General features: G+C 35.6%; 1 protein-coding gene across 13 annotated transcripts in view; it reads left to right on the top strand.

The window, feature by feature from the left end:
• Positions 1-24,405, top strand: part of CYLD (CYLD lysine 63 deubiquitinase) — a 65,889-nt gene that overhangs the window by 1,138 nt on the left and 40,346 nt on the right. For 8 of the 13 annotated variants that reach the window (XM_031037893.2, XM_031037895.2, XM_031037897.2 and 5 more), the window contains exons 3-5: positions 6,006-6,657; positions 7,857-8,159; positions 10,657-10,762. In XM_031037893.2, the coding sequence (XP_030893753.1) occupies positions 6,154-6,657; positions 7,857-8,159; positions 10,657-10,762 (913 nt within the window). In that variant the 5' untranslated portion in view covers positions 6,006-6,153. Of the gene's footprint in view, positions 1-6,005; positions 6,658-7,856; positions 8,160-10,656; positions 10,763-24,405 lie in introns of those variants that run through there. The other 5 variants (XM_081806591.1, XM_081806590.1, XM_081806589.1 and 2 more) reach the window with 2 other exon arrangements.

Below are 24,405 nucleotides of genomic sequence, written 5' to 3'. Positions count from 1 at the left end.
GATCTTAATAAGATTGTTCTTTTTGCAGTCATTGGCTCCCGGAGAAAAACCCAGGCCTTGAGGGAGGGTGTTCATTCAAGTGTTGTTTTTCTGCACACCCCCTCACGCCCCAAGTAGACTGAATGGCCCTGAGGATTAGGCTGCCAATTCCCCACTGGGTAGTGGGTGGATTTGAACTAGAAGTATTAGGAGAAAATGATTTGCTGTGAATTCTTGTGGAAGTTCGTGTACTGTGAATGTTGATATCACCCAGAACATTCTCTTATGTTCTGCTGCAAAATGTTATAGTATTCCTGTGAAGAAGCCTTCCTGTGGACGGTAACTTTTGTGAAGAGCTGATAAAGCCAGGGCACTATTATGTAAAACAAACATTCAACAGCAGTGATTTCTCATGGTCTGGCATGCCTGAACTGTGATTTTGCTTGACTTACGCAAGTCCTTATCATAAGAAGAGAGAAAGGATTAATTATCCTATTCATCAAAAGATGAGTATTTTGTTCCTGATTTCCACACATTCTTCTTAAATTTGTCAAGGTATTTTCATTGGCTACACAGAATTTATAGGCATCACACATGATGTGAAGATCTAGGAAACCAGTTTCAGATGAACCTCAAAACAACTTGTTTTGGTAATTGTGAAATTTGTCTTGTTTCTTCTCCTATGTGTAACAATGCAGTGGTGGTAAACATTAACCATGACTTCATTTATTCTGAGAAGTAGTATATATATATTTTTTTTCCTTTTTAACCTGGAAGATACGCTTTTAATCACTTAAACAATTAGGATGAGGAAATGGAATTTTGGCTTTCACTTTTATCACCTGAGTTAACCAAATCATTCATTCATTTCACATGTACTGAATGCCCTTACATGTCAGACAGTGGTTTGGCACTGGAAATACAAAGATGAAGGACATGAGGGGTTCCAGTTTGGAAGTGTAGTGGCCGGGCTTAACTCTACGGAGACTTTGGGGTTCCTTGTTCTTCCGCCGTGAATATACATGCAGATGCAGGAGCCAGACTCTTCTTTAACTTTATAAATCCCGCTTGTTTTAGGGACGGAATACTTGTGCGCTTGGGACACAGTATGTGAGGAAAGATAAAGCTGACTCTCTTTTCTGGTCATGGAATCTGTTTTTCTGTTTTTAGCTGTTTAGTGGTATAACAACTTGTTCTTTTAGTGAGAGAGATTCTTCCTTAAAATGGTGATTATTCTAGCCATCTAGACGCTTTTGGAAAAAGTCCTGTGTGTCTTCTTTCTTTGGTATTCATGCTGACCTCCCTGTCTCTTTGCCGCCTTTATAATTAGGAGCAGAATTTTAGTATTGTAAGTTTTATTCTGACTTAGGTAGTCTTGTGTGGTTTTTAAAACAAGTTGGGATATTTGAGAAGATGCAAAAACGTTCTTGAATTAGACCTATCTTTGTTTTCTCTAGTGAGGTTCTATGAGCAGTATAACCTGATAGCCTGAGAATTAAAAAGACATTGTATTTTCTAGACAACCATTGTCAATTGTATGTGGCTAATGCTGTTCATGTGTACTGTATATTATCTTTTAGAATGTGGTAATTCTGACCTTTAATATTTTTGTATAAAACATATTTCTTGACCCATCTTTTCATTGCATTGATAGGAAACTGATAAATATTTGTGTCTTTCAACCTTCATCTTGGTTTAATGGCTTTATTTTAATACATTTAAACTCTGATTTGTTCAGAATCCAGACCCTCAACAAGCTCAGATAACCAGATGTATTTTCAAGTCTTTGTGACCCTGAACCATTCCCTCATCTCGAATGTCGTCAAAGGAAAGGCCTTTTCTGTTCAGTATGGTTTAGGGTTAAATATATCATTGCATTCCACCTCTTTGGTAATTTTCATTCAGTACTTAGAGTAATGATCAGGATATTCATAATCACTCAATTTTCCAGCCTGAAATAAGTGCAGAGGCATTTAGATGAATCATGTGTGATATATTTACACTCAAAGTGAAGTATACTATTAGAGGCAATTTTAAACCAATTAGACCTGAAAGGTAGTAAGAGAACATAAAGTAGGGCAGTTATCGTATCTTAAATCTGCCATACTTCTCAGCATCTAACACTGTGCTGAGTGCACAAAAATACTAAACAAACTAACAAACCTTGACTGATAAAGAACTCATTGACAATGTCATTTAAATCTTTCCCATATCGTCTTTAGTTTTTATTGCTTGGGGTTCTTAAGACTTAATCTAACTGTTGTGCATATCCCGGTGAAAGAAGAACGTTGTCATTCTATTCATTTCTACAGCGGAGGGAAGTCTCTTTATTAACCTATTTCTTTTTTTTTTTTTTAAAGATTTTATTTATTTATTTGACAGAGAGAGACACAGCGAGAGAGGGAACACAAGCAGGGGGAGGGGGAGAGGGAGAAGCAGGCTGCCCGCAGAGCAGGGAGCCCGATGCGGGACTCGATCCCGGGACTCCAGGATCATGACCTGAGCCGAAGGCAGTCGCTTAACCGACTGAGCCACCCAGGCGCCCTTAACCTATTTCTGCTGTAATGGCAGTATATTGAGATATTCATGGCCATTAAATTTATTATCTTGTATAGCTCTGGAGTCATAAAGTTCCCCATTCACCTTTCTCGAACTGTCAGTTGCAGTGATGAGAATCAGTGTTCAATACGGTAATTCCAAACTTATTCTTTCTTAATGTGTACTTTCTAAAAGAGGAAAGGCCACAGTCTTTTTATTTTTGGATAATGCTTTTTAAATGTTTTATAAACTTTTGCTCTGGTTCTTCTAGTGGTCTAACACGACCCCTGCTTTTGTTGAGGTGAAGCTCACTCCCACTTGTGCTAACGCAGGTCCGAGCAAAGCTGCTCCTGTGTGTTTACTGTAAACTGTGGTTCTTAATAATGATTGTTAAATTGCCTTCCACCTTTTTTATAATCCAAAGGAATTACATTAAATTTTACTGTGGACTGTCTCTTAAATGATTAGCAAATAACACTTCTGTAATCAAATTCATTTAAAATAGTGTGCTAATGCATTACATACAGTAATTTAATTTTGTCTTGGTAATATTTCATTATCCACTGGTGGGCTTTGTTTTAAATCATGACATGACTTGTTAAGCTGGGGAACCAATGGAATAGAAATCATGGGCATATAATATTAAGATTTAAGGATGTTCTTAATATTTGAAGGTGTAATTTTTAGGAATTTTAAAAAGTAATTTCTTTTCTAAATAGAATTACCATACTTGAAAAGCAATTTTTGGCCAAAAATATTTAAATACATTTAGAAAGAGAACAAAGCAGCTCCCTTTTTTGGAAATTGCTTTGTGACCATCTCCACCTCCTGGGAGTAACCCAAACAAGTCCATGCGGTAAAACTTCTGCACTTCACTCCTAAAAGACTGTTCAGAGTTTACGTATACCTCTTTAGTTATTGTTGTGTTTTTTTTTTTTTTTTAAACACACAAACATATTTCATCCCCTGGCTTCTCAGAACTGATCAGAAGCCGTAAGGTGGAAAGCAGCAAGGCCATAAAATGAGTCATATGCACCCTGGAGGAAACCACAGAAAATGGCTGATTGCAAGGGAAAATCAGGGACTGTAAATCTATAGAAAGCAGACACAGGAACTCAGAAAGCATAACGTCAAGCCTTTTAACAAAGTCACAAACATCTTTGCGTTTTGAGAATCACATGAGAGCTTATATTCATATTGATAATTCGATGATTCAGAAAATAGTATTTCCTTGTTGACATTTGAGAAGAATTTAAGTCAGAAATAACACATACTTCATTTTGGTACTTTAAAGGAATAGAGCCAATTTAAGGGTTTAGGTCTCTGTCTGGGTAGCCTTCATGAGGGATTTTGTTTATAATGGTGCCAAGATAGGGGTTTCCACAGGTGTCTTATGTAAGTGGCAAATATAAACTGATTCTCTTCCTGCTGAAGTAGACAGTGCCCTCAAGTGGAATTAAGACAAACACATTATAAAGAAAGGAAAAAAAAGAGAGAGAGAGAAAATCACTTTACACCAGCTCTGCCCCCTGCCTTTACTGGATGTTGCACAGATATTTCAATAATGTTGGTTTAAAGGGATGCCAAACTTTTTATCCTGTCTCGGGTAACTTACATGTCTCATTCTGGGTTGTAGAGGGACAGACCTTTAACAAAAACTCAACCAATTCCAGAGTACTTCATTATCTAATGATGCATTCCATGTGTAGATTTGCCAGGTTATTTAATCATTATGTTAAATTATTAAACTTAAAATTTGGTTCTTTAGTTTTAGAAGTACTTATTTCTAAATTCCAAGAATAAAATAGACAAATACGATAGTGCTCTCAACTGCTGCTGTGAAATGGAATGGAAATGGATACCTCTACCTCAAAGAAGGATGGAAGGGCTCCTGGGTGGCTCAGTTGGTTAAGCGTCCGACTTTTGATTTCAGCTCAGGTCGTGATCCCAGGGTCCTGGGATCGAGCCCCACGTCAGGCTCTCTGCTCAGTGGGAAGCCTGCTTCACCCTCTCCCACTCCCCCTGCTGTGTTCCCTCTCTCACTGTCCCTCTCTCTCTCTGTCAAAATAAATAAATAAAATCTTGTAATAATAAAAAAAATAGCCTTCTCAGCCCTACTTTAAATGATGGTTAAAAATGATACAATTTCATCAAATCAAAATAAGATTTAGTTCATTATCTTAATAATTATCTTACTGAAAAAAAGTTCTTATGTATTTTCTGTCACATGAGTGTGGCCATTTGGTTTCTAAATACAGCTACTTATTCCATCCTTCTTTTTGGGGAGGGGCACAGGGAGAGGGAAAGAGAGAGAGAATCTTAAGCAGGCTCCATGCCTAGTGCAGAGCCCAATGCAGGGCTTGACGACTGAGCCACCCAGGCGCCCCGAGAAGGCTATTTTAATTGTGAAAGATTAGTATTGTAAAAATTTTAGGTGAAAATTTGAAACTGAAAAAGAAATAATCTTTTTGTATTCGTTTCTAGGGTAACATAGTTAAAATTGTGGTATAAAAATTTTTGTATTTGTTACTGTATTAAAGTTATATTCCTTGTTACGTAGTCCAAGTTTTAGTGGCTACAAAGTTGATTTTTTTTTTTAAAGATTTTATTTATTTATTTGAGAGAGAGACAGAGAGAGAGAGAGCATGACAGGGGGGAGGGTCGGGAGGGTCAGAGGGAGAAGCAGACTCCCTGCCGAGCAGGGAGCCTGATGCGGGACTCGATCCAGGGACTCCAGGATCATGACCTGAGCCGAAGGCAGTTGCTTAACCAACTGAGCCACCCAGGCGCCCTACAAAATTGATTTTTAAAGACCTCTTTACTATAATCAGATTTATATTATCTGAGATTTTGAGAAATTAGATGATGGCTCTGATTAATATGATTAACATTTGCCTAAGGACAAAATGTACATGATGAAGGAGATGAAACTGGATCAGAGAGCAAATAAATGATCCATTATCAAAATATGGAACACAGATAAATGAATCGTGGTTAAAGTTTCAGAATATGATTGATCATTTTTTTTTTTTTATAAAGGATGTTTATCATAATAATTATGGTGGGTAACTTTTTACTTAAATGGTGTGTACAGAAATAACAGCCTTTTTGATTTATGTGTGTTTTGCCAAAAAGAGCAACTTATTCATTTAAGTTAGGCAGGATCTGTTAAAAATGCTACTTTTTAAAGTTAAAAATATATATATTTAAAAATGTATATAATGTTATCTGTTACTCGAATTTCATTGCCTTGGAAACAAGCATTATTGTATTGTCTTTGAAGACACTTTACAATTGGATCTCCTTAATTAAAGATGCAAAATTACGGTAGATACAAGTAATGTGTGTCTTTTAACCTTTCTAGGTACTTTTGGAAGTTTCATTTATGTGTGTGTTTTTACTAATCGAATGAGATCTTAAGAAGTCTTTAATCTTAATTTTAGCTCATGTAGAATAAAGTGTAAAGTTTCTTTTTGCTTGTCCTCCAGGCATTTTGCTTTGCTGTCTTTTTACAGCATGGACACCAAATTGCTAAAAACGTGCTTTGGGACTGCCAGTGAATTTATCTTTTGCGGTTTTACTACAAACTTAGTAGTTCCCTTTTTTTTGAGTTAATGTTTTGGAGTTAATGTCACAATGAGTTCAGGCTTATGGAGCCAAGAAAAAGTTACTTCACCCTACTGGGAAGAGCGGATTTTTTATTTGCTTCTTCAAGAATGCAGTGTTACAGACAAACAAACACAAAAGCTCCTTAAAGTACCAAAGGGGAGTATAGGACAGTATATCCAAGATCGTTCTGTGGGGCACTCAAGGATTCCTTCTGCAAAAGGCAAGAAAAATCAGATTGGATTAAAAATTTTAGAGCAACCACACGCAGTTCTCTTTGTTGATGAAAAGGATGTTGTAGAAATAAATGAAAAGTTCACAGAGTTGCTTTTGGCAATTACCAATTGTGAAGAGAGGTTCAGCCTGTTTAAGAACAGAAACAGACTAAGTAAAGGCCTCCAGATAGATGTGGGCTGCCATGTGAAAGTACAGCTGAGATCTGGGGAAGAAAAATTTCCTGGAGTTGTGCGCTTCAGAGGACCCTTATTAGCAGAGAGGACAGTGTCGGGAATATTCTTTGGAGTAGAATTACTGGTAAGTTTGATAAACTGTTTTAGTGGGCTGTGTGTGTGTGTTTCTGTGTATATTTGTATGCCCACATGTATTTTTTCCCCCCTTTAAATATAACAAAAAAGTTTTTCCAGAAATCTTCTGTAATTTTTAATATTCATAATTCTTAGGATTTACTTTCTAATGATAAATTGAGATGATGCAAAGATGATACATTGAAAACTTTTTAATAAACAACGTACTGTGGTAGGAAATACACATAGATCGTGTAATTATTCAAGGCTTTCAAATCTTAGAAATTTTAACATTGTCTATTTTAAAAATGGGGAACTTTACCAGTTATAACTGAATTACTCACTTCACAAATTGTTAATTATCTTGTGACATTAGCATCTGTAGGTTTCTCAGTTTTTCTTAGTGTGTGCTATTAAGTAATGTAATGTAGCTCTAAGATTTTAGAAAAGTAAGGTGCAGCGATTTAAACGTGCTTTTGGTCGTCCCTCATAATGTATGTGAAAATTGTCTTGGAATTTGTTTCTACTAAAGAGAGAACCAAGAACTCTGTGATACATTTCCAAAATTAATATTAATTCTCAAGAACTTAAATGTCAGTTACATTTTTACATTCTTGCATATAGGATTTCATGCCTTATTTAGTAATTAAAGTTTTTAAAGCAGTGATTGTAAAACAGTTGGAGATTTGAATCCCAGTTATGCTATTTACTAGCTGGGTTGCCGGCTTACTTAACCAAGCCACTTCCCTAAATCTGCTTCCTCATCTGTAAAATAGTGAAACCAGTACATACCTTGAAGTGTTTTTGTGATAGGCTGATTCAAGAGTTAGCGGGGTGGCTGGCCCATAGTAAGTACTCAGTAAATGGAGCTAATGTTATCGTTATTTTAAAGTGAATTTTTCTTTTTACGGCAAAATTATTGTTCAAATCACAGTGTAGGATCTGGCCAGGCTCTCTCACAGTGGAATTATGATTTTTAATTAATTAATTAATTAATTGTATTTCAGCATCACATACAGCTTCTTTATTCTTTTTTAGACACTTGAAATTCAGTAGCGGCTGCTAATAATAATATTTTTTGTATGTGTCATTTAGAATTTTCCCAGTGATTTCCCTGAAATCCCCAGAGTGGATCTTTTTTCTTCTGGATCATCTTTCTCCATCTCTTTATCTATCAATCATTTTTTTCCCCTCTCATTTGAAAACTAGGAAGAAGGTCGTGGCCAAGGTTTCACTGACGGGATATATCAAGGGAAACAGCTTTTTCAGTGTGATGAAGACTGTGGAGTATTTGTTGCGTTGGACAAGCTAGAAATCCTAGAAGATGATGACAATGGATTGGAAAGTGATTTTGCAGGTCCAGGGGACACAATGCAGATGGAACTTCCCCCTCTGGAAATAAACTCCAGAGTTTCTTTGAAGCTTGGAGAAACTATAGAGTCTGGCACAGTTATATTCTGTGATGTCTTGCCAGGAAAAGAAAGCTTAGGATATTTTGTTGGTGTGGACATGGTAAGAAACTTTTGGAGTATATTATCTTTATGGGTATATCTGTTTTATGACCAATTTTAGGTACAAATTAAGCACCCCGAATATTTAAAATGGACTAATTTGGAGTAACTTAAAAACATCTTCTAATTTATCTTTGGTAAAGGAACATTGGTATGGGACAGGAGTCTAGATATAGAGTTGCACTTACTCTTTTTTCCAATTTGAATAAACTGGAATAATGTTTCAGTCCTTAAATTTCCTCTATGATAGCTGACCAATAAACAGGAAAAAAAAAAAAAACAAAAAAAACCCCACCCAAGTGTGTTATCTGAGGTCTTATTTTTCTTTATCTTGCAAAGGTTGTTTTTTTCCCCCCTAATCTGTGATTCTCTTTTTATGGTATTTTGCAAAATCTTATTGGCTGATCTTATTTTAATGAGTAGTGTAAACATCATTTATGGGAAATACGTGCATAGAGGAAGAGCACATTGCTTTAGAGGAGAAGATGATTAGAGTATCTCCTTATTTCTTTTCATTGTGGTGAAATATATGTAACATAACATTTACCATTTTAACCATTTTTAAGCTTATAGTTGCATGGCATTTAATTTCATTCACACTGTTGTGCAACCATCACCCCTATCTCCAGAGCTTTTCATCATCCCAGACTGGAACAATGTCCACATTAAATGCTAACTCCCATGACTCCTCTCAGCTAGTATTCTGCTGGTAGCCAGCATTCCACTTTCTGTCTCTGTGAATTTACCTTTTCTAGGTACCTCATGTAAGTGGAATCCTACAGTATTTGTCCTTTGCTCATTGTTTTGGTCATTTTTAATGTTACCTTGCAATCATACTTGTTCATAACGGAAACGTTATAATATGACAAGTTGAATGTTACCTGTGGGCATTAAGAGAGGGAGAAGAAAGAGCCTGAGAACATTTTTATTACAGATTGGCACTATGGACAAGAGTTTGTTAGGTAGAAAGAAGTAACTCATACAGAATTATTAAACACTAGAATGAGTTAGGAGAGACCATGACTAATAGACTCTTGTCTCATCATGGGTTTAGTGATTATTTTTATCTACTCAGGCATACTTTTTGGGAGGGTATGAATGCTCTAGCATCAGTTTATCTTGTGCTTGGAAATTCTAGGAAATTCTATTTGATACCCTTTAGTTCGACAAACATTACTATGTTGTTTAGACAAACATTTACTGAACATTTGCCATGTGAAAAGTTAGAGACTTAGGATCACACTATTCTGTGTGGGTCCCTCAGGATAGCTAATGATAAAGCACACCTTTAATATTTACTTAGAGGAGAGATTGTGAGCTGGGTGGAGGGAGGGTTGGAGAAAAGAAGGCCATTGGCCATTAGGGTTAGTGTCTCTTGCTTCGGCATCTGGGCCTCCTACTTGGTAAAAGCCCTGTAGGCCTTCCCCCTTCTTAGATGGCAGTCCTGAGGATCATCTTGTTTACTCGGGGCAGGCTGCCTAGAGCTTTGCCCCACCAGCTTCTCCCCCGCCTCTGTCTGTCCTTCAGTTGGCCTGTGCAAGTGTATATTCCAAACCCCTCTAGTGTGCTCTTTGAAAAGAAAGTTCCAGGGCGCCTGGGTGGCTCAGTTGGTTAAGCGACTGCCTTCGGCTCAGGTCATGATCCTGGAGTCCCGGGATCGAGTCCCGCATCGGGCTCCCTGCTCGGCAGGGAGTCTGCTTCTCCCTCTGACCCTCTTCCCTCTCGTGCTCTCTGTCTCTCATTCTCTCTCTCTCAAATAAAAAAAAAAAAAAAAAAAAAAAAAGAAAAGAAAGTTCTGGCAAATGCAGTATTCTTCATCTGCTTCTGTTTCTGATGACAGCATGTTGTACACATTGGTGTTCAGGGCAGTTGTCTGACTGGCCCATCTTTTAATCTAGCTCGGGGAACAGCACTGTACTACTTGGTGTTACATTGGAATATAAAAGAATTGAATGTAAAAATCTATTTCAGAGGGAATTCTTGCATATCCCTACAATGTCAAAAGAACAATAAAAAATAGATTTGCTATGTATAGAATGGCATAGAGGGGTTCAAATGGAATACTTAAGTTAAGCTCAGGGAGTGTAGGAGTGATTAGAACAAGCTAGGCTTAATTGGGGGCAGATTTCTGGGTGAAACAATGTGTTACCAATAAGTCTTCCTGTGCAAATGGGTATTACCGTGTAGACTAGCATCTGTTGTCCAGTAAAGCATGACCAATACTTTCAATTTCTTGCTCATCTATGAGCTTACTATAACTTGATTATTCTTGGATCTCATTTTTACCAAAACAAAAGCAAAAACCAAGTAAACACAAACAAACCAAAAACTATTACTGTGGCCATTATTTCTGATACATTCTTTTCTCTTTTAGGAAAAATAGTTAAAATTGGCCCGTGTAAAATCTTTTGGAAGATCATTTTCTGGAAAATAGAGATTTTCATACTCATGTTTTATTGAGAAGGGTTTACAACTTTATTCTATTACTTAATTTCTAGGATAATCCTATTGGGAATTGGGATGGCAGATTTGACGGAGTGCAGCTTTGTAGTTTTGCAAGTGTTGAAAGTACAATTCTCTTGCACATCAATGATATCATCCCAGGTATGTTTTCTTTGTGTTTTGTATATTATATATTTTATATAAATATAAGGCAGAGTTTCTAGGCTGTATTTTGTTTTGAGGATGTAAATATAAACTTCAAGATGCACTTTTGGAACTTGACTTTTTATGTTATGGAATTGTTATTAAATAGAATATCCTTGGGCGCCTGGGTGGCTCAGTCGTTGGGCGTCTGCCTTCGGCTCAGGTCATGGTCCCGGAGTCCCGGGATCGGGTCCCGCGTCGGGCTCCCTGCTCGGCGGGAAGCCTGCTTCTCCCTCTGACCCTCCCCGCTTGTGTTCCTGCTCTCGCTGTCTCTCTGTCAAATGAATAAAATATTAAAAAAAAAAAAAAATAGAATATCCTTTCTTACCCCCAAATGAAGACAACACTTACAGATTTTTATTCCAAAAGTCGGTGAGTGTGGCTTGGCATTTATACGTTATCATTAACTTTTCATCACCTGGTTATTCTAAGTGGGAGGAAAAGCCCTTTCTGATCATTAGAAGGGTCAGATAATACAAGTGAGAAGCTGGTTTTAAACTAGAAGCCTTTAAGCAGAAGTTGGCCATGTAATGTGATCTGATCTACTGTGGAGAGGATTCTTGCTGGATGCCCTGTGAGATTTCTCCCAGTTTTGAGATGCTGGAGATTCTCTCTCTCTCCCCCTGTGCCCTCCTGCTTGTGCTCTCTCTCTCTCACTCTCAAATAAGTAAGTAAATCTTAAAAAAACAAACAAAAAACAAAAACCCAAACCATCAAGCAACCTTTTATTTTACCTCAAACATGTGGCACCTAACAGCTGCTGTCAACTAATTAATAAATTCCTATTGATGGAGAAATCAACAGCATCTTCCCCCTGCCTTTAGTAGAATTCCATTTACAGGCTAGTCAGCTGATAGCATGTTAATCATGAACTGACAGGCATTCAGAGGTGGTGCTTTTTATTGAGCATTATGCAACTATGAGTAAATGTCAGAAAGCCTACATTCAGTAGCCACCAATGTATGAATCCATGAATTAGATGACTTGTACTTCTTTACATTCCTGACAAATTTATAAGGTCTTAATTATTCCCATTTTGCTGATAAAAAACTGGGGCTTAGCTAGGACTAAGATTGGCTAGGATTCAGTAAGTGGTAGAGCCAGAATTCAGATCCAGACCTGTCTGATTATAAAGCTCTGCTCTTTTTAGTACCTCCTCACCCCACATCCTGTGTGTACACTTCGGATGTGAAGACTTGCATAGAAAAGCATACTTCTCAGCCTCAGATGGATACTTGGGAATATTGTTTCCATGGAGATATATTTTTTCTCTAATTCTATAAAAGCTGAATTTTCCTATAGCAGGGATCATAACCGAACAAAACGATTTTTCTGCTTCCAGTGTTTTTCCCTTCTTCCTAAATTTGACACAGAACACTTTTGCGTTCCCCACAGGTCATTTCAGGTCCTCAGTATCTTTTTTGTAAAAATGAAGGGGCTAATGCTAGATGATCCTTAGGATTCCTACTAGCCTGCGCTGTTTGCCCTTCCTGTTCCCTGTTGGCTTGGCAAGTAATAAATGCTTGTTTCGCTGAGTTGGGAAATGCTTTCTACTTTAGCTTTTAGTTTTACAGCAAGAGGACATTAATTTAATTGGGGGTATGGGATTCAAATAACAGCTTTATTTTGATTTTGCTTTGTAAAAGTCTGACATACTTGGCTTTTCTTGAATTTTAAACTGAACATTCCTATACCTACCACCTAGATTAATAAAATGGACATTTTATTGTACATGTGGTGTATATGGGCCAATTTAGTCCCCCCTCGCCCAGATAGTTACCCAGTTGTCCCAACGTCTTTGATTAAAAAGTTCATTTTTGGGGCACCTGGGTGGCTCAGTCGGTTAAGCGACTGCCTTCGGCTCAGGTCATGATCCCAGACTCCTGGGATCGAGCCCCACATTGGGCTCCCTGCTTGGTGGGGAGTCTGCTTCTCCCTCTCTCTGCTCGTGCTTTCTCTCTACTTCTCTCTTTCTCAAATAAATAAAATTTAAAAAAATTTCATCTTTTCCTACTCCTTTGAGATGCCACTTTTACCATACTCAATCCCCACATATACTATGATGTATTTCTGGACTTTTTATTCTGTCTGCTCATGCTTCATTCAGTACCCCATTGTTTTTAATGATTCTTTATAATATGTTTTTGTATGAGCACTAGTCTTGCTTCATTGCTCTTCTGAATTTTCCTGCTATTCCACATTGTCTTCTAAAAGGTTAATAGATACATTTAAGTCTATAATCCACCTGGATTTAATTTTGTGTAGGATGTGAAGTACACATACCCAATTTGATCTACCATGCTTGCTGCGTATAAATCCAGTGTCAGCGTACTATACATGGATCTCTTTCTGGGCTCTACTCTTTCCCTACACTAAGACCTTTAGGCCTTCATTATCCTAGCTTGACAAGAAGCCTTCTAGCTGTAAGAGTACATTTCTCCTCTTGTTCTTTTTTCATAGTGAGTGTCTTGGCTGTTGTTGGCCCACGCGTCTTCATTGTCAATTTAACAACCGGCTTCTCAAATGTTATAGGAGAGTTCCATTGGGATTTTGATTGGAACTGTTGAGTCACTTGAGGAGAACTGACATTTTTATCCTACTGAAATTTCTAATACATGAACATCGCATTACCTTTCATTTACTTAATCTCTTTTTGGTACAATTGTCTAAGTTTCTCCACTTCTTGCATGCATTCTGATACGTTATAAAGTAAAACGTATTTTCTAATAATTTTTTGTGGTATATAGAAATACAGTCAACTTTAAAAAAACAAGTTGTATTGAAATCTAATTCATATACCATATAATTCCTTCATTTAAGTTGTACCGTTCAGTGTATTTTAGTATATTTACAGATACATGGGGTCATCACTATAATCAGTTGTAGAACATTTCCGTCACCTCACAAAGAAACCCTGTACCTTTTACCTGTCCCTCCACTATCCCTTCCTTCTCCTGAGTCCTAACCGACCACTAATCCACTTTCTGTCTCTGTATGTTTATCTATTCTGGACATTTCATAGAAACAGAATCATGTAGCATGTGGTCTTTTGTGACTGGCTTCCTTCACTTCGCCTAATGTTTTCAAGGTTCATCTGTGTTGTAGCACGTGTCAATACTTTATTCCTTTTTATGCCTGCGTCATATCCCATCGTATGGATGTAACACATTTTGTGTATCCGTTTGTTGCTGGACACTTGAATTCCTTCCATCTTTCGCTATATGCAGCGCTGCTGCAGCATTCATATACAAGTTTTGTGTGGATGTTTGCTTTCATTTTTCTGGGCGTATATCTGGGAGTGGAATTGCTGGGTCATTTGGTAACTCTGTGTTTAATCATTTGTGGAACTGTCAGACTGTTTTCCAAAGCAGCTGCACGACTTTACATTCTTACCAGCACCGTGTAAGAGTTCTGACTTCGTCACACCCTTGCCAACATTTATTATTATCTGAGTTTTTGGTTCTACCCATCCTAGCGAGCGTGTTATCTCAGTTGACTTGTGTCTGCTGAGTTTTGTTGCAAACAGTCTTATTAAAATCTCATTAAATTCTCAGTTTACCCATACATTACTTTTTCAATAACCAGTCATTATCATCTGCAAATACTAATAGTTTAACTCCTCCTTCCAATCCTTGTGTCTTTTATTTTTAAAACATGGTTTCTTATCTTACTGTCCTAGCTCTAAGAACCTTTTAGTACATACTGAATAGAAGTGGTCATATCAGCCATCTTGGTCTTGTTCCTGCTCTCAAAGGGAGTGCTTTCAGCGTTTCAACTATAAAGTGTGATCTTTGCCCTAGGATTTTATTGTTGCAGCCATCATTTATCAGGTTTGAGAGGTTACCTACTGTTCCCTGTTTTCTAAGAGTTTTATCATGAATGGATGTTGAAGTTTATCAAACTTTTTTGTCTGTTGACATAATCTTGTATTTCTTTTCTTTTAATCTAACTTCCTAATATTAAATCAGCCTTACATTTCTGATGTAAATCTAACTTCATCATATTCATACATTGCTTGGTCCAGTTTGCTAATCTGCATGTGTTTAAAAAATCTTAAAAACAAATTATAAAAATAGTTTGTCTTTAAATTAAAATTTTTTATTTATTTATTTATTTTATTTATTTATTTATTTATTTTTTAAAGATTTTGTTTATTTATTTGACAGAGAGAGACACAGCGAGAGAGGGACACAAGCAGGGGGGGAGTGGGAGAGGGAGAAGCAGGCTTCCGGCAGAGCAGGAAGCCCGATGTGGGGCTCGATCCCAGGACTCTGGGATCATGACCTGAGCCGAAGGCAGACGCTTAACGACTGAGCCACCCAGGTGCCCCTAAAATCTTTTTTTTTAATAGTGGTAAAGTGCACATAACATTTACCATCTTGAACATTTTTAAGTGTACAGTTCAGTGGCATTAAGCACATTCATCTTGCTACCATTCATCTCTGCAATAGTTTTCATCTTGTAAAACTGAAACCCTACACCCATTCAGTAATAACTGCCCAGCCCCCATCCTCAGCCTCTGGCAGCTACTTAATCTACTTTTTGTCTCTATGATTTTGACTGTTCTGAGTACCTCATATAAGTGGGATCATACAGTATTTGCCTTTTTATGACTGGCTTTTTTCATTTTGTGTACTGTCCTCAAGGTTCATCCCTGTTGTTACGTGAGTCAGAATTTCCTTCATTTTCATGCTACATAATAGTCCATTATATATGTATATGCCACATTTGTTTATCTGTTTATCTCTTGATGGACACTTGAGTTTCTTCCGTGTTGTAGTTATTGAGAATAGTGCTGTTCTGAACATGGGTGTAAAAATATCTCTTTGAGATCCTGTCTTCAATTCTTTTGGGGATATACCCAGAAGTGGAATTGCTAGATTATATGGTAAATAGATTTTTAATTTTTTGAGGAACTACCACAAGGTTTTCCACAGTGCCTGAACCATTTTGCATTCCCACCAACAATGCACAAGTTTTTCAGTTTCTCCCCATCTTTGCCAACATTTATTTTGTTTTCCTGATAATGGCCATTTTAATTGGTGTGAGGGTGATATCTCATTGTAATTTTTATTTGCATTTTCCTAATGATTAGTTATGCTGAGCATCTTTTCTGTATTTATTGGCCATTTGTATATCTTCTGTGCTGATAATGTCTGTTCAAGTCCTTTGCCCATTTTTTAACTTTTTTATTTTTTTGCTGTTGTTTTAGGCATTCTCTATATGTTCTGTATATTAATCCATTACCAGATACGTAATTTTAAAGTATTTTCTCCCGTTCTTTGGGTTTCCTTTTTGTTCATAGTACTCTCTTATAATCTTTTTTATTTTGGTGGAATCAGTAGTAATGTTACTACTTTCATTTCTGATTTTAGTAATTTGAGTTTTCTCTCTTTTTCCATCTAGCTAAAGTTTTCTCAATTTTGTTGATGATTTAAAAAATCCAACTTTTGAGCTCATTGATTTTTCTCTATTGTTTATTTTGTATTTTGTTAATCTCTGATCTAATCTTTATTTCCTTCTGCTATTTTGTAAAGTTCTTGTAAACTAGCTTCGTAAAGCTAGTTGTAAAGTTAGGTTGTTGATTTGCGATCTCTCTTGTTTTTCAGTGTAAGCATTTATAGCCATAAATTTCCCTCTTAATACCGCTTTCACTGCATCCCCTAAGTTCTAGGATGTTGTGTTTTTGTTTTCATTTATTTCTAAGAATTTTCTAATTTCCTTGAGATTTCTTTGATTCATTGGTTGTTTAAAAGTGTTGTTTAATTCCCACAGATTTCTGGGTTTTCCGATTTTACTTCTGTTGTTGATAATTTCTTCCTCTTGAGAAGATACTTCATATGACATCTGTCTTTTTAAATCTATTGAGAATTTGTGGCCTAACGTATGGTGTATCCTGAAAAATGTTCCAGGTGAACTTGAGAAGAATGTGTATACTGGTGTTGGGTAGAGTGTTTTGTGTATGTCTGTTATATCTAGTTGGTTTGTTGTGTTGTTTAGGTCCTCCATTAGCTTATTTCTGTCTGGTTCTATCCATTATTGAGAGTGGGGGATTGGGGTCTCCAACTATTATTGTAGAACTATTTTTCCCTTCAATTCTCTCAGTTTTTACTTCATAGATTTTGCTGATTACTTATTAGGTATGTAAATGTTTATAACTGTTGTATCTTCTTGCTGCATTGAACCTTTCATTAACACGTAAATGTTCTTCTTTGTCTCTTGTAATCTTTTTTGACTTAAAGTCTATTTTGTCTGATATCAGTATAGCCATCACTGCTCTCTTTTGCTTACTATTTGCTTTGGATATCTGTATCTGTCCTTTCATTTTTAATCTCTGTGTCTTTGGCTCTAAAGTGAGTCTGTTATAGACAACATATAGTGGATCATGTGTTTTTTTTTTTTTTTTTTTAAGATTTTATTTATTTATCTGAGAGAGAGAATGGGAGACAGAGAGCATGAGAGGGGAAGGGTCAGAGGGAGAAGCAGACCACCCCCCTGCTGAGCAGGGAGCCTGATGCGGGACTCGATCCTGGGACTCCAGAATCATGACCTGAGCCGAAGGCAGTTGCTTAACCAACTGAGCCACCCAGGCACCCCGGATCATGTGTTTTTATCCATTCAAATTTGTCTTTTGATTGGAGAGTTTAATCAATTTATACTTAAAGTAATTACTGATAAGGAGGAACTTATTTGCATCATCTTGCCATTTGTTTTCTATATGCCTTCTAGTTTTTTTTCACCCTTATTTTCTGCATTACTACTGTCTTTTGTGTTTAGTTGATTTTTGTAGTGAAATGTTCCTTTTTCATTTCTTTTTCTGTATATTATAGCTATTTTCTTTGTGTTCACCACAAGACTATATTTAACATCATAAATTTTTAACACTCAGGTTTAAATTTGTACCAGCTTAACTTCAACAACATACAAATAAACTCTTTTCCTTTACAGCTCTACCTCACTTCTGAAGGACAGTTTTGCCAGATATAGGATTCTTGGTTCACAGTATTTTTCTTTTAGCCCTTTGAATACATTGGCTCACTGTCTACTGGCCTCCAAAGTTTTTGATGAGAAATCTGTATATTTCTTTATTGAGGATTCCTTTTATGCCAAGTTGATTCTCTCTTGCTGCTTTTAAGATTCTGTTTTTTGAAAGTTTGATTCTAATGTGTTGCTGTGGGAGTCTCTTTAATTCATCTTACTTGGTGTTTGTTGAGCATCTTGGATATTTATATTCATTGCTCTCATCAAATTTGGGGTTTTCACTCAGTATTTCTTCAGATATTCTCTGTTTCTATCTCTCTCCTTTTTGGGATTCCTACGATGTGCATATTGATATGCTTAATGGTGTTCCACAGGTTCTTTAGGTTCTTAATTTGCATTTCCCTGATAATTATTGATGTTGAACACCTTTTCATATCACCTGTTGGCCATTTGTATGTATTTTTTTGAAAACTGTTCAGTTCCTCTGCCCATTTTTAAATCATGATGTTAGTTTTTTTGCTGTTAAGTTGTACAAAATCTTACATATTTTGGATATTAACCCCTTAGTAGTTATATTATTTGCAAATATTTTCTCCCATTCTGTAGGTTGCCTTTTTATTTTTTATCAGTTGTTTCCTTTGTGCTCTGCAGAAGCTTTTTAGTTTGGTGTAGTCTCATTTATTTATTTTTGCTTTTGTAGCTTGTGCTTCTTTTGTCCTGTCTGGGAAATTACTGCCAAAATCAATGTCAAGGAGCTTTTCCTTATGTTTTCTTCTAGGAGTTTTACAGTTTCAGGTCTTACACTTAAGTCTTTAATTTATTTCAAGTTCACTTTTGTGAGGGGTGTAAGATAGGGATGCAGTTTTATTCTTCCGTATGTGGTTTTCCAGTTTCCCCATTACCACTTATTGAAGAGACTACCCTTTACTGCACTGAGTATTCTTGGCTCCTTGGCAAATACTAATTGACTGTATATACATGGGTTTATTTCTGGGCTCTCATTTTTGTTCCGTTGGTCTATGTGTTGATATATGTTTGTAGTTTGCAATCAGGAAGTGTAATGCTTATGTCCTTGCTCTTCTTTCTTAGGATTGCTTTGGCTATTCAAAGTCTGTTGTGGAAGTGTTATTTTTTTAATGAATTTTTCCATTTAATCTTTGTTTTTTTTAAAGTTTTTGGCACAACATTCTTAAGATCTCTTATTTTCTGTTAAATCTCAGCAGTATCTGCAGTTGTGTCCTTGTTTTCATTCAAACAATTGTGTCTCTAGAGGTTTCTTTCATTTATTAAAAAAAAAAAACCTTATCTTTTGGCTTTCTTAATCCTTTCTAGACATTTGTTTTCTATTTTAGTAATTTCTGTTTTTTTTTTGTTATTTTTTTCTTTGGATTTTTTTGATTTATTGTTTTTCTTACTACTTTAAACAGTTTATTAATTTTTAGTTTTTCTAGTATAAAGCATCTAAGGCTATAGATTTTATGTACTCATCTACCTACATTCCACAAAATTTATCTAGTTATCTTGTTATTAAATTTGAAGCATTTTGTAATTTACTTTATAATTTCTTTTTTATGTAACCCCTGAGCTATTTTAAAATATGATTTTAAATTCTTAGGTGACTTTTTTGGTCATTATTATTTTTTTAATTCGGTTGCTTTATGGTAAAAGAATATGATACCAATCCTTTGACATTTGTTGGGGCTCCTTTATGGCCTAGTACATGATCATTTTACAGAGATGTTCTGTGTGGACTTGAAAAGAATGTGTTTGCTCCAACTGTAGCCTGGATGCATTGCATGCATATTTTATATGTCCCTTAGATCAAGCTAATTTATTATGCTACTCAAATTTTATGTATCATTATTGAGTTTTTAATTGCTAGATCTATCAGTTACTGAACAAGCTATGTTAAAACTTCCTAACGATGGATTTGTTAATTTCTTCTTAATTTTATAAGTGTTTATTTTGAAATAGTTATTTGCTGCATACAAGTTTAGAATTTTTTTTTTTTTTTAAAGATTTTATTTATTTATTTGAGAGCGAGAGAATGAGAGAGCACATGGGGGGGGAGGGTCAGAGGGAGAAGTAGGCTCCCCGCTGAGCAGGGAGCCCGATGCGGGACTCGATCCCGGGACTCCAGGATCATGACCTGAGCCGAAGGCAGTCGCTTAACCGACTGAGCCACCCAGGCGCCCCCAAGTTTAGAATTTTTAAGTACCTAGAGTTCGGAATTGTTATATCTTCCAGGTAATTTGAACTATTTATTGTTATATAGTCTGTCTTTATAGAGAGAGAATGAGAGGGAGAAGAAAAGAGAGGCACTATCTTCATTGCTAGTAATTCTTTTTGCCTTAAATTCTATTTTGTATGCCGTGGATAGGTTTTCTTTTGGTTAGTATTTTCCAGGTATTTCTTTTTTCAATCACTTATGTTTAAGGTATGTCCCTTGTAACAGCATGTAGTGGGATATCTTTTTTTCTTAATCTAGTTTGGCAATTTTTGTACTTTGAAGATTTAATCTATTAATATTTATCATTACTGATATTTGGATTTATTTCTACTGCCTAATTGTTTTCTATTTGTCCTAATTTTCTGCTTTACCCCCACTGTGTTGTTGGATTGAGATGTTTTCTCTCCCTTTCCTCATTTCATTTTCCCATTCATTTCCCATGCTTTTTTTTTTTTTTTTGAGAGCATTTAATTTAAAACATCTATTCTGATGATCTTTGTCTTTTCATTGTTGTGTAATCTATTAACATTTAGTGTAATTATTGGTATTATTGAGTTTAGAACTATAATTTTATTATCTATTTTTTATTTGTCCCTGTTTTTCTTTCCTCTTACACTCTTTTTCTACCTTTTTTGCAGATTATTTGAAAAATTTTAAGAATTCTATGTTAATCTATTGGCTTTTTAACTGCCTATCATTGTCCTGTTGCTTTTAGTGCCTTCTTCAAGGATTACAGTATATATTCTTAGTATTTTAGTGTAGTTAGGGTTAATATTGTACAGCTTTATGTAAAATGTAGATGCTTTGCCACCATGTAAGTCTTTACCTCTTTGCCATCTTTTATGCTATTGTCATGTATGTTACATCTATGTACATTAAAAACTCACAAGAAAATGTATTTTTTGCTGAAATCATGTATATTTTAAAGAAATTGAAAGATCCGAGTATCCACCTGTTAACGTTTTCCTTCATCCTGAAGAACTTCTTTTGTTGTGTACTGAGGTACGGTTCTTCTAGAAATAAATTTCTCTTAATTTTCTTGTATCTGAAAATGTATCTATTTTGCCTTCATATTTGAAGGATATTTTCAGTGTATATAGAATTTTGGTTTGCTATTTTTTCTTTTCGTTCTGTTTTCCAGTGGTTTTCTAGCATTTTCTAACCTCCATAGTTTCTGGTGAACATCAGCTGTCATTTAAATCATTATCCTTCTGTATGTAATGCGATATGTTGTTTTTCTTTTGGAGCTTTGATGATTTCTCCTTATATTTGGCTTACAACGGTTTAACCAGGACGTCCCTTGCATAGTTTTCTTCATATTTATCCTGTTTGGAGTTTACTGAAGTTCTTGGATTTGTAAATATGTATCTTTTAACAAAGTAGGAAATATTCTGACCATCATTTTTTCAAGTGCTTTCTTTGTCCCTATCAGCCTTCCCTCTTTCTGTGGCTTCAGATGGATACATGTTAGAATTTTTGGTATTGTGCATGCAGTCCTTGAGGCTCTGTTAATTTTTTCATACTTTTATGTATCTGTTCTCCACATAATTTCTACTGTTCTATCTTGAATTTTACTGACTTCCCCTTCTCTTGTCCACATTGTGTTTTTAGGGCTAAAATTCATTCATCCAATGAATTATTTTTTCAGATATTGTCTTTAAGTTTTTAGAAGTATTTTTAAGACATCCATCTTGTTCTTCCTCGTTTGTTTCTTTAAATAGTTTTTATTTCTCTGGTGAGATATTGCTATCTTCTTCACTTGAGCATCTTTTCTTTTTCCTCATTAAGCGTAGTTATAATAGTTCCTTTAAAATTCTTCTTCTCTGCCAGTTCCAACATCAAAATAGTCTATGGATTGGTATCCATTGTGGTTTTTTCTTTTGAGAATGGGTCACAATTTTCTTTCTTTTTTTTTTTTTTAAGTATGTTGAGCAATTTTGGATTATATCCTTGTATTGTGCCCTTTTTAAAAATTTTGAGTTTCCTTCATAATCTGCCTGTTGGGTTTTCTTTTTTTTTCTTTTTCTTCTTCACTCTCCAGTGCCTGCAGGTAGTTGTTTTTATGTAATTTGTCAAATTTTAAATCTATTATTTTAGGAGAGGAATTCTGGTGTGAGCTTACGTCATCATTACAGCTTTATTTTTAAATAGATATTTTGGAATGTGGAAAGCATTTATTCAAGAAAAAAGGGAATTTCTCTGGGTAGGTATGATGAATTTTATTTTATAGTTTTTTCCCCTTATTTTCAAGTTTTTATTTTCAATTCCAGTTAGTTAACTTACAGTGTACTACTAGTTTCAGGTGTAGAATTGAGTGATTCATCATCTCCATACAACACCCAGTGCTCATCACAAGTGCTCTCCTTAATAATACCCATCACGCATTTAAGTTTCTGATTGTTTGAAATACAGTATTGTTTCACACTATAACTATTGAATTTTTAAGTTTTTTAAAAAATTGTTTTTAAGCTTTAGTACAAAATGTTTATAAGAAGGTCATTTCATTTCTAAGCCAAGCAGTTTTCAACCTTGGGTGATTTTGACCCCAGGTGTCTGAAGACATTTTTGATCATCACATGTGGGGTGGGAGTACTACTTTGAATCTAGTGGATAGAGACGGGCAAATTCTGTGAATTATCCTACTTTTATAATGTTAACTTGCCGGATGCCTAAGGAGAATCCCTTGTAAAATAAAATTTCTTTCATTATTAAAGTATTCTTACAGGGGTAACCAATTCCGTGCTAATGTTGTTTCTCCAAAATCACATGGATAAATGTAATTTAACTTGTCTTACCAAATCAGAGATGTTTGTGGGTTTCATAAAACAGACTCTTAACTGTAAAGAGCAAACTGAGGGTTGCTGGAGGGGAGGTGGGTGGGGGATGGGCTAGATGGGTGGTGGGCATTAAGGAGGGCACTTGTGATGAGCACTGCCTGTTGTGTGGAAGTGGCAAATCACTCAGTTTCTACCTGAAACCAATATTACACTGTATGTTAACTAACTGGAATTGAAATATCTTGAAACTACACAAAAAGTTTCCAAAGGGTGCTTTTGAAAACTCAAAACCTTAATAGTGTAACCATCCTTTTTTACCTACCTTCTTTGAGTTTTGCATTTTACAAGTGAGTATAATTCATTACATTGAGTAAATTGAGAGACTAGGGAGAACACTAGTTTAGTGTTATAATTTAAGAAAGGAAAAGATACCTAAAATATGAAGTTGGCTTCTGTATAATTGATTGTGTTTTTCTTAGTTTGCAGTAGAATAAAGATTTGAAATGCCTCCCCCTCCCCCCCCTCCAAACTCTAGAGCTGTATTTCTGTATATTTTTTCCATGTCTCAGTTTGGTTTGAAATGTAAATGATCTTGGGTTCTACACTAGCACAAAAAGAAAATGAAAGGAAAAGCTATCATTTCTATTTTTCCTGTAATTTTCCTCTAATTTCCAGAGGAATTCTTTAATACTATTTATCTTCAAAAACATTTACAATTCTGTTTTATTTAAATAGTGATGTAGGATTAAAATAATAAGAATTAGTTACATGAATCTCTTGGGAATCACCTGTCAGGCACACATTGATCTTCTAGATCAGTGGCTCTCATTGTCATTATTATTGGCTCTCAGAACAGTGACAAGAAAGGAAAATAATACTTTTTATTCTCCTTTTAAAGCTTGATTTCATAAACCTTGAATAGAAGATAATTAAGAATGATTCCAGCTTTTATAATGTAATAATACAAGTTATACTTTTTGCCAACAAAATAAAGCTCACAAATAGACTTAAAAAGTAAAGTTGTCTAAATGAAAATTAGTTGCTTTGAATGGGTCTTCGTCTGTATTTCATGTCATCATTAACACCCTTTTTTGCAGAGAAAAAGAGAGTCATAGTGTCTCTTTTAGTTCCTTAGTTTCTTTTTCTTGCCCAATTACCTTCCTTTGTAGGACAAAATTAATATTCCCAGCATTTAAAACTGTTTTGAAGCAGTTCAATGGCTGGTGAGATTAGGGGAGAATTCATCTCCATCAATTCCTTGTTACAGTGGGCTTCTGAGGAGTCCCTTTGACTCCAAGATGCAAGAGTCTTAATCTGTTTCAAAATTTTTTCTCTCTTCATTTCTGCTTCAAATGTTAAAAACTCTAACATAGCTAATTTGATGTGTTCACGTTCTTAAAGCTGTTGTGCTGGAGCAGATCATTTAGTGCTACCCCTAAATTATACATTTCTGCTTTTTCTAGTCCAGCCTGTGTCTTCTTTTTTTAGTGTTGGAGGTTGGGAATGTAACGCTAATTTGGCTTTTTAGATTATTCAGTGCATGCACATTTGCACAGAATTTTAAAAGGCTGTGTGAGATCTTTCCCTCCCAACATTGACCCCCAACTACCTAC

The sequence above is a fragment of the Leptonychotes weddellii genome, chromosome 16 (genome assembly GCF_054177405.1).
Source record: "Leptonychotes weddellii isolate Sample4059 chromosome 16, ASM5417740v2, whole genome shotgun sequence".
Taxonomy (NCBI): Eukaryota; Metazoa; Chordata; class Mammalia; order Carnivora; family Phocidae; genus Leptonychotes; species Leptonychotes weddellii.
Note: the sequence above shows the minus strand (reverse complement) of the source record. Positions and strands in the feature narration are given on the sequence as shown.